Here is a 17,850-nt window from a genome sequence, read left to right as displayed (position 1 = left end):
AACTTATATCCTTCCTTCTTGAGGTGGATTGTCATATAACCATTTGAAACCTCTGTTATTACCATGTCCCACTGCAGGCCTTTGTTATCTAACACGGATGTATGGTGATCATCCTGGCCATAGTGACAAAGAGAGAAGAGCCCAATACTTATTCCACTCATAATGAATCCATTGAATTATCCGTGAAGGTATTATTCACAACTCACAAGCAGTGGCTCTCGGCTGTAGAGGGGGTGAGGAACAGAGAACACTGACATATGGTGTTTTCTCAGATGGATAAACAGATGAAGAGAGAGATAGGGCTACAGTATCTCCCTCCCTCTCTGATCCTGAGCCTTGGTTTGTTTACCCTAAAACAGGTGGGGCAGAGGACATGACCTCCAACCCCTATTGTCTGCTAGGCTTTCTCACAGGATGAGAGGTGGGAGGTCAAGTAGGACACCATCACACCATGTAGGGGGTAATGTTCTTCCATACCAAAAGTTACTACAACAATTGTCAACATTTCAGAACACCAAACAAGAGAGCAGTTTGCTATTATTTTGTCAGAATGGTACATTTCCCTCAGTAACTAATCCAGCTGTCATGCTAATCAAAGTGGAGTCCAGTTCTCTCAGGGCTGTATAACTTTGTGAGGGAGAGAGTGGGGGAGAGAGTGAGTGAGGCAGAGCATTGTCCCTGGTGCCACTCTGCAGGCTGCCCTCCCTCCCCAGTGGCCACAGAGCCCTGACCTTGCCTGGCGGCGGGGTACATCAACCATTAAAGCTCGGCATTCTGATAAGGCCATTCCTTTTCCTTCAGCATCTCTTTAATGTCATCCCTGAAATATGAAGTCATTAGACGATATTAAAACAGTGCTGACAAACTAATTAACAGAAGACATTATACGGGATGGGCTCGATTAATCCGCGTTAATTGCTCTTTTAAATGGGGGCTCCAATTAAAATTAATAAAGATTTACCGGTGATCACACAAAACTATGCCAAGGAGTGGCTGTCTGAAGGGCAGCCTAAAGTCAGCCTCTTCCATTCTCAAGTTTGCCTTCCTGTGCTCCCTACGCCCTCCCAGTGTGAGCGTGCCAAAGAGTCCATATCCTGGAGTAAGAAATGGAAGATTAAGCATAATAACCATCCCAGTGACATCACTTTGCTCCTATTGTGTCCAGCTCTCTGGTGTTTGCTCCCGGCTTTGTCTACCAGACCCAGCTGAGGCTAGATGTGCTTGCAGTGTTTACTGTAATATCAAAAGGACGTTGCACCACACAGACATCAATGCATTTATATAAAACTGTTGTTACTTCATCACGGTACCTGAACATTTATATAAAACTGTTGTTACTTCATCATAGTACCTGAACATTTATATAAAACTGTTGTTACTTCATCATAGTACCTGAACATTTATATAAAACTGTTGTTACTTCATCACGGTACCTGGACATTTATATAAAACTGTTGTTACTTCATCATAGTACCTGAACATTTATATAAAACTGTTGTTACTTCCTCACGGTATCTGAACATTTATATAAAACTGTTGTTACTTCCTCATAGTACCTGAACATTTATATAAAACTGTTGTTACTTCATCACGGTACCTGAACATTTATATAAAACTGTTGTTACTTCATCATAGTACCTGAACATTTATATAAAACTGTTGTTACTTCATCACGGTACCTGAACATTTATATAAAACTGTTGTTACTTCATCACGGTACCTGAACATTTATATAAAACTGTTGTTACTTCATCATAGTACCTGAACATTTATATAAAACTGTTGTTACTTCATCACGGTACCTGAACATTTATATAAAACTGTTGTTACTTCATCATAGTACCTGAACATTTATACAAAACTGTTGTTACTTCATCACGGTACCTGAACATTTATATAAAACTGTTGTTACTTCATCATAGTACCTGAACATTTATATAAAACTGTTGTTACTTCCTCACCGTACCTGAACATTTATATAAAACTGTTGTTACTTCCTCATAGTACCTGAACATTTATATAAAACTGTTGTTACTTCCTCATAGTACCTGAACATTTATATAAAACTGTTGTTACTTCCTCACGGTACCTGAACATTTATATAAAACTGTTGTTACTTCCTCACGGTACCTGAACATTTATATAAAACTGTTGTTACTTCCTCACGGTACCTGAACATTTAAATAAAACTGTTGTTACTTCCTCACGGTACCTGAACATTTATATAAAACTGTTGTTACTTCCTCACGGTACCTGAACATTTATATAAAACTGTTGTTACTTCCTCACGGTACCTGAACATTTATATAAAACTGTTGTTACTTCATCATAGTACCTGAACATTTATATAAAACTGTTGTTACTTCATCATAGTACCTGAACATTTATATAAAACTGTTGTTACTTCCTCACGGTACCTGAACATTTATATAAAACTGTTGTTACTTCCTCACGGTACCTGAACATTTATATAAAACTGTTGTTACTTCCTCACGGTACCTGAACATTTAAATAAAACTGTTGTTACTTCATCACGGTACCTGAACATTTTTCGGGGGGTTCTTTTCTTACGTTTATGGAACCTGGCACAAAATTACCGACAGTAAGTCAGTGTTGAATTATGGAATCCATAATAATGGTTGCTACTATGATCATTTCAAGGTGAAGAAACATCCACATGGACGACTGTTTAAGTCACATTCATATTTGTATCTGTTGTGAAAATCAAAAAGTTTGGAGGATCGGCTCAGGTCCAGTGTTGCAACAGTATTGTTACAGTAACCAGGGCGAACCTGTGTGGAGACTTTTACAACATGACTGTGTCACTGTATAAGAACGTTTTGTTTGATTGCTAAATGATAAAAGAAAACAAATCAAGTTGGGAGAATAACACGGTATGCATGCTATGAACTAGCACATCAAAGGCCATGCATCAAATAATAGAAGGGAGATCTTGGTCAGTACCCTAATTGAGCCGAGACCTCTCGATGTTACTTCAGTGATCCACTAGATGGCACTGTTTCTCTATTGAATGATCCTTTACTATGTCCCTCTGTGAGATTCCCTCTATACTCACGTTCTTTGTTTTTAAAGATAGAGACACATATCTTCACAAGTCTCCATGAAGATACTACCATGACAATTTTACAATATGTAAATGTAGGGGCATTTTTTTTAATTAAATTGCTTTTCGTTATTGCTTCTTGATTAGAGGGTGTTTCTTAATTAACAAACAAGCACAGCTAGCTCTACCCACATGGTTCCTCCTCTCTAAAAATCTCTTTCTAAAATTTGGGGTAACAGTGTTCAAATGAGTAGGGATATTTGCATTATATAAACCTTAGAATTATACTAAAAATCAACTCGTTTTCTTTTCTCATTTAGAATTTTCTTGCTTTTCCCCTACGCTATATATTTTCTATTCCTTTGCGGTCACACTGGGAGCTTCAGCACAGTAAGCCCTGGAGGCAGTTGGACATTTGAGACAATTCTCTTCGTTTTCTTTCATCGTATCAGGCACCAAGTCTTATACTGAAAATGTCATAACAAATGAATTTGAACAAAGTACTTTAGTTCAACCGGTGGCTTTTTAATTGAGTTGAAATGTTAAATCAATTTACGGAAGAAGATTGATCTAATTGAAAATAAATGTCTATTAAATGATTACCTAGGTTGGTATACTCCACTCCTTCTCATAAAGCTAATCAAACAAATGTTTTAATTTCTTAAATGTTATCATTTCAGATGTAATTGGTGCTTGGGTGCCTAACAGGTTTTCCAATTAAATGTTTGTTTTGTGAAGTGCCAAAATGATTTAATACATTAACATGAAACAGTCTACTTTAATGAAGAGCTTCTACTTTCACAGTGTATGCAGACTCCTTTGTTTTTCTTTCTATTCAGTTGTGTTTATAAGAAGTCAAAGCCTTACTGTATTTTTACAGCATGTTTTTTCACACATTTAAGGGTATCATATTGATAGTCTTTTGATAGATTTATAATAAATGATGGCTGAATATCAAGTCAGGTTTGAAGTTGACAGGCTTCCATTGAGCTAACCACAGGAGGCCCTCTATCAGATAGCAGGGAGAGGAATCACGCCATTCATAGTTGTGGTGTCACCGTGTGTGTATATCTGTGGGTCAGCGTGTGTGTATATCTGTGGGTCAGCGTGTGTGTATATCTGTGGGTCAGCGTGTGTGTGTCTTTGTGAAGTGATTAACACGCTTTGAGCAAGCCGGTGCCTGGAAGAAAAAGTCAACGGTTTTGTGGAATTTTGCTTTGGTGGCACAACTCTGATATGAGGTCACATTGGGCATTACTCATTAGGAGGGAATGCATTGTGTCTGTTTTTAAGACAAGGCAGTTGTTCGCATCCACGCTGCCCACACAATTAGTGCAATGTGAGCAACGTAGTCTGTGGGACTTTAAACAGATGTCTTTATGGCATGGATTAGTGGCACCTTAGCGGCTCGGAATTGAGGCAGAATACTTTCAATGTGGTGTTACAAACAATAGCAGTAAAAATATGAACAAAATGTACTAAATGTTTGGTGATGTCTGAAATGAATTGTGAAATAATTCCATAAAATAAAAATGATTATTTCCATCTATTTATATTTAAGTAATTTCATTAGACAACCTCATCCAGAGTGACTTACAATCAGTGATATAACAGACGTCTCAAGATGAAGTAAGTGCATCTTTATTCTATCAGCAGAACTATCAAATAACCACTCAGAAAATGGTGTCTCTGGAATTGAGTTGACAATAGGCAGTAGACTATAGAAATAGGCACAAAACATCTAAACATAACTTTGTACTTTTTTGTACATACAATTTTTTCTCAAACAATTGGTTCTTTGTGGTCACTTGCAATATTTACATGCTATTAGGTTAATACATTTAGCGTATTCACATTTACATATAACACTTGCTACAAAATCATCCAAAACCGCATGTCCATTAGGAACCATAAGTCAAATATGTATAGAAAGTACCATTTTGTTCACATTTGTAAGTCTATCAGACCTAGCAAGTGGACCACAGTACTAAACCACTGCCCTTAAATATCACTACATCTACAAACATGTAACTACATCTTGTCTTAATTGAATCATTATGGAGATACACAGAAACACTACGATCTGCTGTCAGCTAAGTTTTTTTTTTAACTCCTAGGAGAGAGCTGGAGCAGTGCTATAAAGCTCACTGAGACTGTAAAAAGCTGTAAGTGCAGTAAGTAGGCTCCTATACTGCAGTGTATAATATGTCATTTACAACATAATCCATTTGTTCCTTGATTCTCTCACTAAAATCCAATTTATTGGCAAGATGTGTTAAAATTAGCACTTATTGTCATTGTATGACTGCAAAATGTCCTTCCTTCCTCGAGCATGGCTATTGTTTGCTCTGTCTATAGGCAGGTGGATGACTTGAACTCATCTGGTACATCACTGTCCAGTTTACAGATGACCTTGTAGATTGCCTTCTTCCAAGAGGGGTCAGAATCTTTGGCAGTTGAAATGGCGTTGAAAAACTCTTGGAGAGTAATTTCAGCAACCTCAAGGAATCTCTCAGGAACCTGTTGGTAGAGGGATCAAACACGATGGTGTGCTTAAAGCCAAGTCTCAATTAATTACCTGCACTGAAACCAAGCAAAATCTAAACCAACAGCTTCTTTGATGTGAGTGACAAACCACCAGAGTGGATGGGAAGTGTGTTGTCTCATTGTTTACAGAACTCTTTTGTACAGTGCTCTGAATCAACACTGTGGAACCTGGACCTACAAGCAGGGCCAGATTAAAACAAGGGCTTACCGGGAGTGAAGCCCCTGGGCCCAGGCTAATCAATAATAATAATAATAATAATAACAATAATACTGTGTATATACACAGTACCAGTCAAAAGTTTGGACACACCTACTCATTCCAGGATTTGTCTTTATTTTTTAATATTTTATCAATTGTAGAATAATAGTAAAGACATCAAAACTATGAAATAACACATATGGAACCATGTAGTAACCAAAAAAGTATTAAACAAATCAAAATATATTTTATATTTCAGATTCTTCAAAGTAGCTTCCCTTTGCCTTGATGGTACCTTTGCACACTCTTGGCATGCTCTCGACCAGCTTCATGAGTTAGTCACCTGGAATGCATTTCAATTAACAGGTGTGCCTTGTTAAAAGTTACTTTTAACTTTTAGGAGGTGTGATGGTGTGGGGGTGCTTTACTGGTGATACTGTCGGTGATTTATTTAGAATTCAAGGAACATCTAACCAGCATGGCTACCACAGCATTCTGCAGCGATATACCATCCCACCTGGTTTGCACTTAGTGGGACTATCATTTGTTTTTCAACAGGACAATGACTCAAAACACACTTCCAGGCTGTGACTACATGGAACTCTATTCCACATCAAGTAACTCATGCAGTAAAAATAGATAAAAAAAAGCAGATAAAAAACACCTTATGGAACAACACAAACATAGGCGCATACACACACACACAGACACGATAACATGTGCACTATACACACACGTACACATGTATTTTGTACTGTATATATGTGGTAGTGGTGGAGTAGGGGCCTGAGGGCACACAGTCTGAATGTAATGTAATGTTTTTAAAATTGTATTAATTGCCTTAATTTTGCTGGACTCCAGGAAGAAGGTCCACACTCCACCATTTTGTATTTATTATGGGGATCCGTAATAAATACAAATACAAAAATGGAGTGCTGCATCAAATGATCTGGCCTTCACAATCACCCGGCCTCAACCCAATAGAGATGGTTTGGGATGAGTTGGACCGCAGAGTGAAGGAAAAGCAGCCAAGATCGTTGTAAAATCATTCCTCATGAAGCTGGTTGAGAAAATGCCAAGAGTGTGCAAAGCTGTCATCAAGGCAAAGGGTAGCTACTTTGAAGAATCTAAAATGTACCATATATTTTGATTTGCCAAGGTAAGATTAAGCCAAGGTAAGTTGCTAGCTAGCAATAAACTTATCTTATAAAAAACAATCAATCATAATCACTAGTTAACACACATGGTTGATGATATTACTAGATATTATCTAGCGTGTCCTGCGTTGCATATAATCTGACTGAGTATACAAGCATACAAGTATCTAACTATCTGACTGAGCGGTGATAGGCAGAAGCAGGCGTGTAAACATTCATTCAAACAGCACTTTCGTGCGTTTTGCCAGCAGCTCTTCGTTGTGCGTCAAGCATTGTGCTGTTTATGACTTCAAGCCTATCAACTACCGAGATGAGGCTGGTGTAACCGAAGTGAAATGGCTGGCTAGTTAGCGCGCACTAATAGCGTTTCAAACTTCACTCGCTCTGAGCCTTCTAGTAGTTGTTCCCCTTGCTCTGCATGGGTAACGCTGCTTCGATGGTGGCTGTTGTCGTTGTATTGCTGGTTCGAGCCCAGGGAGGAGCGAGGAGAGGGATGGAAGCTATACTGTTACACTGGCAATACTAAAGTGCCTATAAGAACATCCAATAGTCAAAGGTTAATTAATGAAATACAAATGGTATAGAGGGAAAGAGTCCTATAATTCCTATAATAACTACAACCTAAAACCTCTTACCTGGGAATATTGAAGACTCGTGTTAAAAGGAACCACCATCTTTCATATGTTCTCATGTTCTGAGCAAGGAACTTAAACGTTGGCTTTCTTACATGGCACATATTGCACTTTTACTTCTCCAACACTTTGTTTTTGCATTATTTAAACCAAATTGAACATGTTTCATTATTTACTTGAGGCTAAATTGATTTTATTGATGTATTATATTAAGTTAAAATAAGTGTTCATTCAATATTGTTTTAATTGTCATTATTACAAAAAAATTAAAATAAAATCGGCCGATTAATCGGTATCGGCTTTTTTTGGTCCTCCAATAAATCGATATTGGTATCGGCGTTGAATAATCATAATCGGTGGACCTCTACTTCTGACCCACTGGAATTGTGATACAGTGAACTATAAGTGAAATAATGTGTCTGTAAACAATTGTTGGAAAAATGTCCTAACTGACTTGCCAAAACTATAGTTTGTTAACAAGAAATTTGTGGAGTGGTTGAAAAACAAGTTGTTTTTTTTTTTTTTTGCATTTTACCCCTTTTTCGTGGTATCCAATTGTTGTAGTAGCTACTATCTTGTCTCATTGCTACAACTCCCGTACGGGCTCGGGAGAGAGGAAGGCAGAATGTCATGCGTCCTCCGATACACAACCCAACCAGCCGTACTGCTTCTTAACACAGCGCGCGTCCAACCCGGAAGCCAGCCACACCAATGTGTCGGAGGCTACACCGTGCACCTGGCAACCTTGGCTAGCGCGCACTGCGCCCGGCCCGCCACAGGAGTCGCTGGTGCGCGATGAGACAAGGAGATCCCTACCGACCAATCCCTCCCTAACCCGGACGACGCTAGGCCAATTGTGCGTCGCCCGATGGACCTCCCGGTCGCGGCCGGTTACGACAGAGCCTGGGCGTGAACCCAGGGACTCTGATGGCACAGCTGGCGCTGTAGTACAGCGCCCTTAACCACTGCGCCACCCGGGGAAAAACAAGTTTTAATGACTCCAACCTAAGTGTATGTAAACTTCCGACTTCAATTGTAGGTTTGTCCAAACTTTTGACTGGTACTGTATGTACTGTATATATTATATATGTGGTATATATATATATATATATATTTTTAATGCAACCATCAACCACAGGAATAACCCGTTCTCAATGAGTGTAGACAGCCTTATCACAGGAACATACAGGTAGGTATCTGCCAATATAAAGGAAACACCAACATAGAGTGTCTGAAAAGGATGTTGGGCCACCACGAGCTGCCAGAACAGCTTCAGTGCACCTTGGCATAGACTTCACAAGTGGACCTAAACCATGCTAGGAAAGTATTCAGACCCCTACCCCTTTTCCACATTTTGTTAAGTTACAGCCTTATTCTAAAGTGGATTAAATAAATAAATAAATACTCACAATACTCCATAATGTCAAAGTGAAAATAGTTTTGTAGACATTTTTGCGAATTTATTAAATATAAAAAACAGAAATACCTTATTTACATAAGTTTTCAGACCCGTTGCTATGAGAATCAAAAATTGAGCTCAGGTGCATCCTTTTTCCATTGATCATCCTTGAAATGTTTCTACAACTTGATTAGAGTCCACCTGTGGTAAATTAAATTCCCTGGACATGATTTGGAAAGGCACACACCTGCCTATATTAGGTCCCACAGTTGACAGTGCATGTCTGAGCAAAAATCAAGCCATGAGGTTGAAGGAATTGTCCATAGAGCTCCGAGACAGGATTGTGTCATTTCTGATACATTGAAAGTCCCCAAGAACACAGTGGCCTCCATCATTCTTAAATGGAAGAAGTTTGGAACCACCAAGACTCTTCCTAGAGCTGTCCGCCTAGCCAAACTGAGCAATCGGGGGAGAAAGGCCTTGGTCAGGGAGGTGACCAAGAACCTGATGGTCACTCTGACAGAGCTCCAGAGATCCTCTGTGGAGATGGGAGAACCTTCCAGAAGGACAACCATCTCCGCAGCACTCCACCAGTCAGTCCTTTATGGTAGAGTGGCCAGACGGAAACCACTACTCAGTAAATGGCACATGACAGCCCGCTTGGAGTTTGCCAAAAGGCACCTAAAGGACTCTTAGACCATGATAAACAAGAATCTCTGGTCTGATGAAACCAAGATTGAACTCTTTGGCCTGAATGGCAAGCGTCACGTCTGGAGGAAACTTGGCACCATCCCTACAGTGAAGCATGGTGGTGGCAGCATCATGCTGTGGGGATGTTTTTCAGCTGCAGGGACTGGGAGACTAATCAGGATTGTGGGAACAATGAACTGAGCAAAGTACAGAGAGACCCTTGATGAGAACCTGCTCCAGAGCGGGTTGGGGCGAAGGTTCACCTTCCAACAGGGCAATGGCCCTAAGCACCCATCCAAGACAATGCAGGTGGCTTCGGGACAAGTTCCTGAATGTCCTTGAGTCTCCCAACCAGAACTCGGACTTGAACCAGATCGAACATCTCTGGAGAGACCTGAAAATAGCTGTGTAGCGACACTCCCCATCCAACATGACAGGGCTTGAGAGGATCGGCAGAGAAGAATGGGAGAAACTCCCCAAATACAGTTGTGTCAAGCTGGTAGCGTCATATCCAAGAAGACTCGAGGCTGTCATCGCTGCCAAAGGTGCTTCAACAAAGTATTGAGTAAAGGGCCTGTACACATATGTAAATGTGATATTTAAGATTTTTAATAACTGTTTTTGCTTTGTCATTATGGGGTATAGTGTGTAGATTGATGAGGGAAATAAACAATTGAATACATTTTAGAATAAGGCTGTAATGTAACAAAATGTGGGAAAAAATCAAGGGGTCTGACTAATTTCAGAATGCACTGTATACTTTATATGCCTCATTGACTTAATTGTTTCCTTTATTTTGGCAGTTACCAGTATGTCTACAGTTTGGGCAGCATGCACTAAATATACAGCTTGTTGCATTGTGGCCATAGACATATAATCCATAGAAGGGTTTAGTAACTTCTTACCCTGGCAATTTGACTGTTAAACTCATGGGTACAGTAGCAATGGATACCAGTCCTGACTTGAATGGGAACTGCCATCTATGGATTATTGTTCTATGGTTGGTTGCGGCTTTCGGTTTGCCTTGCAGATTTCAAAATATAATCGCGGGTAAAACGTTTCAGTTTGGAAAGCAAAGTTTGGGGTGCCTATAAAAAAAACAAAGCCCCGGGGCCTATGATTTCTTAATCCGGCCCTGCCTACAAGGACATTTTTAACACCCTTACTCACTTCAAAACAGACAGCTCCTTCACACTTTGTTCTCTATGCTCATAAAACAAATACAATGTCAGAATCATTAGCTGTCTGTAGTGGGATTCTCCTTTGACTTTGTAGCCTTGTTGCCTTGAATTTAGCTGTTCGGAAAGAGAGAAAGCACCAAGCCTTCCCAGGAATTTCACCCTGTTCTCAACACAGATCAACACAGATCAGGCTTGGATGCTGGGACAAGAATCTATTCGGTGCCATTATTTCCCATAGACCCGCTAACAGTCCAGTTGTTGGCATAACTTTTTTTTTTCTCATCTCCCGACACAAAGCATCCCTGGGAAAGGAATGTCTTAGTCCCAAGGTAAAGAAAACGGTCTTGGTTCTTTCCCACCAATCAGCCTTCTCCCTCGGAATTCACAGCATCTTTCTCAGCATTCCGCATCAGTAGCAATCTGAGCCTCGCTCAGGCGTACTGGTCCTCTAATCCAGAGTTGTTTTAGTGGGATTCTGCAGCTTCCTCTTCCCACAGTTTGATAAAGCATTGCTCTAGAGTTTAGATAATGGCTGCAAAGGCTGTGCAGCCACAGGTGCAGTGACACATGGGTCAGGGCAAGGACACAGTCATACGTGACCACAACTAGGAGATAGCTGACCAGACCAGAACCACAGAGGTAGGAGATTCCTGACCAGACCAGATCAGGAACAGGTTACTAGGAGGAGAATTCTCTGATATGCTAATGAAGGTGTATTACCCAAATACTACATCAATGTGTAATTTATCACATTCATGACTAAACAACTTCATTGTTTTCCTCACTTTATGACTCATTTTAGTTTCAGGGCAAAAAGCACAACTGCATCAACTGAGGAGTGCTGATGAAAGCAGAATGAACACACTGTTCCCATACATAAAGATAATTCAGTCAGCATTGACCATATGTTCTTTGAATACGTGCTGCAATTAACTTTGGAAAGGGAGGATGTTAATCTAATATGTAATAATCTAAAATCATGGAAAAACCTTGACGAGCTTACATACAGTATATAATTACATTGGATACCAGGGGAGGAACTGACCATACATATGGTAAGATAAACACATTTTGACTTACCTGGAAATCATTGGCTTTGTTGTAGTGCATGTTGAGGGCTCTGAACAGCTCAGAGTCTCTGCTGATGGACATGTCTTTCACATCCGTGACCCCGTCCACTATGGCCTGGCGGGCAAACTTCTCCATCTGGATGTAGTAAAACTCCCGGAAGTTACTGAACCACTTGATGAGCTGAGAGGTGATACAGCGATTGAACTAGAGACACAAGGGGACAACAAGTTGAGAAAAATTGACTGGCATCGTTTACTCAGATTACGTGTCTTTATCGACCAAATAATCAAGTTGATGCAAGATGATCGAGAACCTACTCTATGTCAAAACCGTGTCTTTTCTCTTTTTCATATCGATTTACAAATCTGAGCTGGAATATAAATGTGTTGTTTTGGGTAAAACCTTCCACAAGTGAATAAAGATCTATATTTAGTATGTACATAGTCGACAATCACCCAACCTCAACCCAAATGGAGATAGTTTGGGATGAGTTGGACCGCAGAGTGAAGGAAACGCAGCCAACAAGTGCTCAGCATATGTGGGAACTCCTTCAAGACTGTTGGAAAAGCATTCCTCGTGAAGCTGGTTGAGAGAATGCCAAGATTGTGCAAAGCTGTCATCAAGGCAAAGGGTGGCTACTTTGAGAATCTAAAATATATTTTTGGGTTACTACGTGATTTCATGTGTTATTTCATTGTTTTGATGCCTTCACTGTCTTCACTCTACAACGTAGAGAATAGTACAGATAAAGTAAAACCCTTGAATGAGTAGGTGTGTCCACAGTTTTGACTGGTACTGTATGTAAGCAATATGGATTGTGTTGGTCTGTCATTTTATTCAACGTTAATTGCTCTGATCTTTTCCCACCAACTTACTGAATAAAAAAACATCTGTCAAAGCCGTGTGTTTCTAAACTCAGTCTTGACATTAGCCTGGTTATTCTATCTCTTCATCCAGAAAGAAAGAAAAAAATGCCCAAGGGCTGGGCAGGCATCAAAGACGTTTATTTTCTCTGCTGCTATCGGACGGTGAGAAAGCCACAGTGCAGCGCAAGGACAGAAGGAAGCTTCCCTCTCAGTGACTCTGCCTGATAGGATGGAATCGGACACCAGGATTAGAACTGTCTTTTGTTCAGTGCCACTTCCCACCACAGGGTCGTGGGCAAGGAGGAGATGCAGTAGGCTGCTGGCTGCAGGCCTCCCTTCTGACCCTAGGGTCAGATAGAGTAGTGTGGAGGCCAGGCCTGGGCCCCAGACACAGACTGGCCCTAGCAGGACATGTCCCGGCCACGGTGGAAGGAGAGGGGACAGGAGAGGAAACACACAGGGCACACAGAAATACAGGATGCTGTGGTTAGGCCCAGTGCTCGCCTCACAGCCTGCCTGCATGCATGTCTAAAACCTGCCCTGTATTGACGCAGAACGACAGTGGCTTTATTACAGTCTTTTGTCAGTCCATTTGCTGACTAGAGTGGCTTTTTAAAGAAAGAATGCCCCTCTATCTCCCTGGTCTATGCCCCAGGACATGCTACTGGCTTAACAGCTTTGTTTTTCTAAACCGTGTGTTCTTTTGTTTCCTTCCTCCGACCATTCTGTCCCAAAAATACATCAACAAGTATTCTGCAGGCAAATATGGTGAACATAGAACAAGCCCATTAACATTAAATAACCTAACGTTAATTAATATTGTGTTAGCTTACCTTGACATCTGGAAAGAAGGTTTTCAGCACATTGGAGCTGGGATAACGGGTGTAGAAGAACATCAGCTTAGCTTTCTTCAGATGGTTGGGGGTTAGGCCTTCCTGAATGTGTCAATGTGTTAAGGCCACAAGTTCTGTCAGTCGATCACAATTAAATACAGTTCACATACACTGTACAAAGTGTTAATAGATTAGAATACTGAATTGCCTCTGTCTCCAATTAAAATGAATGACACTAAATAACAGCTCTGTGGTAACCAGGAAGTCAATAATGACCCTACAACATTATAAACTAGATTTGGGATTTCAATTAGTCACTGCGGCTCTTACACCTAATGCCTAGCGGTGGTGATGGTGATTGTTTGGGAAATGCTTTGAATAGTAACTAGATGGAAGACATCTTCCAGCTAGAAACGATGATTGAAGTATGATTTTTTTAGTATTAATCTGCTTCATCATGTTACAAATAAAATCATACCTCAAGCAAAGTTTCTATTCAACTAGATCTTCAGAGGTCTTTCTTTCTGTAGCCCACGGCCACGCCTTAGGTAATACTTCCTTATCAGCAGGTCACAGCACACTATACATTAATTAGGGAATACAACCTTTGAAATAAGGAAGTTGGAATGAAAGATTGATGAGAAATTGTTCAAAGAGAACCACAGCTCTTTGTACAGTAAAGATAAAGCATATCCTCAGAGAGCCTAATACAATTCTTCTCCAAATCCTTACAACTAAGGACAATGACCACTTCTGACCACGGGCACAATCTTCACGTCACTTAGAGTTGTTCAGTAGAGGTGAAAAAGAAATATGGCACAGGAGTTGGCTTACAACAGTTTACCTGTGATGTGCCGTTAACGTATCCAGTGATCAAACAATGCTTAACAACAGCAGCAGGGGACTTATAGCCTGTTTCTATGATAATGATTATGGGAAATAATTATTAATGTTTCGTTTGACAATGTGATTATATTAATTTATGATTAAAGTGATCATAATCGTGATAAAATGCAGAGTGGTGTCATTGAATATACTCTCACTGGATTATATTTATTGTTGGAATGTTTTTTTTGTGTGTATAAACACATCTTTTGATGGCTGTGTATGTATCCAATATATACTCAAGAAGACAAGTGTTCTGGTAGGGAGGCACTTCTGCTTTCCACAGGCACTCAGCTCTGACCTTTCAGATGCACTCCTATCACACTGATGATAGAGAAATATATTCTGCACCTTTTCAAGTCTGAAAAAACACTGTTTCCTGGACAGAAACAGAAGCTTTCTCTGCCTTTGAAAATTGGCTTTTGTTCCTGACAATACTTATCAAAGCCTTGTATTCCTTTTTATTTGTCTTTTTCTAGACTTAAAGTCATTACTCTGCTCAGATTAAAGAAGATGCTATAATTTTATTTTGGGTTAGCGAGATCAAAGAAAAAATGATCCTTGAAGTCTGTATTAATGGAACTGCGCATGCTGTATTGAACCTCAGCAAATCATTGTTCAACTGGGAAGGCAAAACAGAGGGAGTTTGTATAGTGGATTTTATAATGAATGTAGATACATAATATCGGATAACTCAATATTAGTAAACACATCTAGGAATATTAATACAGTGTACATAATGCTCTATGTCATTATGTTTTTTTTATATTCTATGAAACATTTAATGCAGACATCCATAGACTATATACTTGTAAATGCAATTCTACATTACTACATCTATATGCTGACAAATGTTAAATGGAACACTACCACACTATGAGATTTTTTTAGGCCAGTAAAAGGATATATTCAGAGACATGTAGGAGTTTCTCTCTGCCATGCTCTGCATGTCCCCACACTCCATCTTGACGTGAGGGAGACACAGACTGTCCCCGGTCACTGGTCCTAAGCCTGATGTGCGAGGGTGGTGGGTCAGGTGGCTGGATGTCACTTTGGACCTCATGGCGATGGCATCCCAGGGCAGCTCCACAGAGTCTGGGGAGGTTCTGTCCATGGATGGGGTCACGCATGGAAGACCTCCGAAATTAGTGTGGGGCCCGTATTTGAGGAGGTGTTCCAGGATTTGACTGTCATGGAGAGGTGTGCTGTAGTTAAACTGGAATGGAGAATGGTGTAAGGGGTAAGGCCTCTTCACCGTCGGGGTAACTGAGCTAAGCTGGCTTAGGAGCGGCTTACGGACCACAAGAGACAGAGCCTCAGTCTGATCCTCAGGGCTGCAAGGCTCAGTGCTCTCGTAGTACTCTAGAGCCTGGGGTTTGACTGGCTCCTCAGTGTGTGATTGCTCCTGGTTACAGGCTACCTGGCCCTTCCTCTCAACTCCCAAGTCGATGTTCTCCGGGGTGTGACACATGCGCTGATAGGATGACTGGTTGAGCCCCGTGGAGGGGAGTTTCTTGAACACCATATCTACACTCTCACTCACCGCTTTGGAGAGCTCATGCTTCAGAGTCTCCTGTAGGTTCTTGCCTTCCGTTTGATGTGTCAGATAACTTCCGTCTTTCTTCACTCTGTCCTTACAGTCCCCTTTAGCTCCGTCATGCTTCCTCTCTAACTCTTCATCCATGTTTTTACGGAACCCAGACTCGTTGCTTGGTGTGGTGTCATCATGTTTTGCGGTGCTGGCTGTGCCTGTGCCATCTCTGTCCTCACGCTCAGTGTCTTCCTGGTTATAAACCTGCAAGAACTTCTCCTGGAGCTGTCTCAGGAGCCTCTGCATGCTCTGGAGCTGCTCCTTGAGCTTGTTGCACTCTTCATCCTTACTGCTGCTGCCACTGCTGCTACTGCTGCCTCTGTTAGCCAGAGCAGCAGCATTGAGACTGTGCTCCTGATGCTGGGGGAGCCTCTGTTTACGTTTGTTCTCCCTGTAGGCCTCTCTAGCCTCCCTGGTGTCTGACACAGCCCTCTCACTGTCCCCATGGATCCTGCTGTTGGGAGACCCCGCCATGCCTCGGATTATGTTCTCCACACGGGCACGCTTGGCCTGGAGGTGATCACTCAGCGGCCTGTCCCCCTCAGGGCTGGCTCCGTTTGAGAGGTGACTGCCTGGGGATGCAAATTCCGCCGTGCTGTCCTTGGAGGAGACACTGCTCTGGTCCTCCTGACTGGAGTCAGCCATGGTGGAGCTGGACACAGCAGAGGTCGGTAGGTAGAAGTGGCTTTCGTCCAGAGCCCTCTTGTTTTGGACGGTTTTGCGCAGGAGGTGGGAAATGATGGATCCATTGGAGTATGAGGTTAGAGGCTCATCGTACATGTTTCTGCGGAAGCAGGGGATCATGAGCTCAGCCTTGTCATCCTCCACACCGCCGTCACTGGGGTTGTGCATGTTCTGGTCAGGAAGGCTTAGGTTCATGCCCACTGTGAACCTTTTTATTGCTGTGTCGGGACACCTTAGAGTGAGTCACAATGAGATGAATGGACCACAGACTGCTCTGGAAATGCAGGTATCTGAAAAGCAAAGGATAAAACCTGAATACACCATAAATCTCTTATTCAGTACAGCATCTATAGCATGGGGTATATCTGTGAACAGTATGCAACACTTAACAATATTTGGGGTTCAAATTATTATGTTTTGGGGAAAGTAGAAAGCACGAGTACAAGTTAAACAGAACATAGAGCAGAGGGCTTGCACCAGAACACTTCGGTTACTAAATGTTAGTTGACAGTGCTCACTCATTTCTCTATTACATGCCACTTCAATTATGTTCAACAGAGTTGATTGAATGTATATAATCATGGTGGGAAACAATAATCTGCTTCTTCCATTATGCTTATGACATCTTAAAGTGGTGATGCACAGAAATAAACTGCTACTCAAAAGAATTGAAAATATAATGCAATAGCCTCACATGTGATCCTGCCATTTCATATTTAGAACTTGACATTTCATCTGTGATCTTGTAATCACTACCTCGGTTAACAAACTTGTTACTACATATTCATAGCATGGAATGTCAAAGGCCACTCGTTATTAGATCATTATTTGGAGATCCTCAGATGTATAAGAGAAATCTCTAAGAACTCAAGGCACAGGGGAGTCCACAGTTGTGTCTCCCTTTCATCTTGGGTTGGACATAGTCAATATGAATGATAAAAAAGAATAACAGTTTTACTCATGAAAGATAGTATTTAATCAGAATATGAAAGGCAAGAAAATATTCTGAAAAAACACACAAAGGATCAATCTACAGTACCAGTCAAAAGTT

The 17,850-nt window shown here is 41.0% G+C and overlaps 1 protein-coding gene across 1 annotated transcript; it reads right to left on the bottom strand.

The window, feature by feature from the left end:
• Nucleotides 1–4,689: 4,689 nt before the first annotated feature.
• Nucleotides 4,690–17,120, bottom strand: prox2 (prospero homeobox 2). The gene is made up of 4 exons (XM_090220793.1): nt 15,434–17,120; nt 13,640–13,749; nt 11,950–12,144; nt 4,690–5,584 (listed from the first exon to the last, which is right to left on the bottom strand). The coding sequence occupies exons 1-4, from the start codon at nt 16,992–16,994 to the stop codon at nt 5,417–5,419; spliced, it is 2,034 nt and encodes a 677-aa protein (XP_090076919.1). The 5' UTR covers nt 16,995–17,120; the 3' UTR covers nt 4,690–5,416.
• Nucleotides 17,121–17,850: the final 730 nt, after the last annotated feature.

This window comes from Oncorhynchus mykiss, chromosome 25, assembly GCF_057628025.1.
Source record: "Oncorhynchus mykiss isolate SJ-2025 chromosome 25, ASM5762802v1, whole genome shotgun sequence".
Lineage (NCBI taxonomy): Eukaryota > Metazoa > Chordata > Actinopteri > Salmoniformes > Salmonidae > Oncorhynchus > Oncorhynchus mykiss.
Note: the sequence above shows the minus strand (reverse complement) of the source record. Positions and strands in the feature narration are given on the sequence as shown.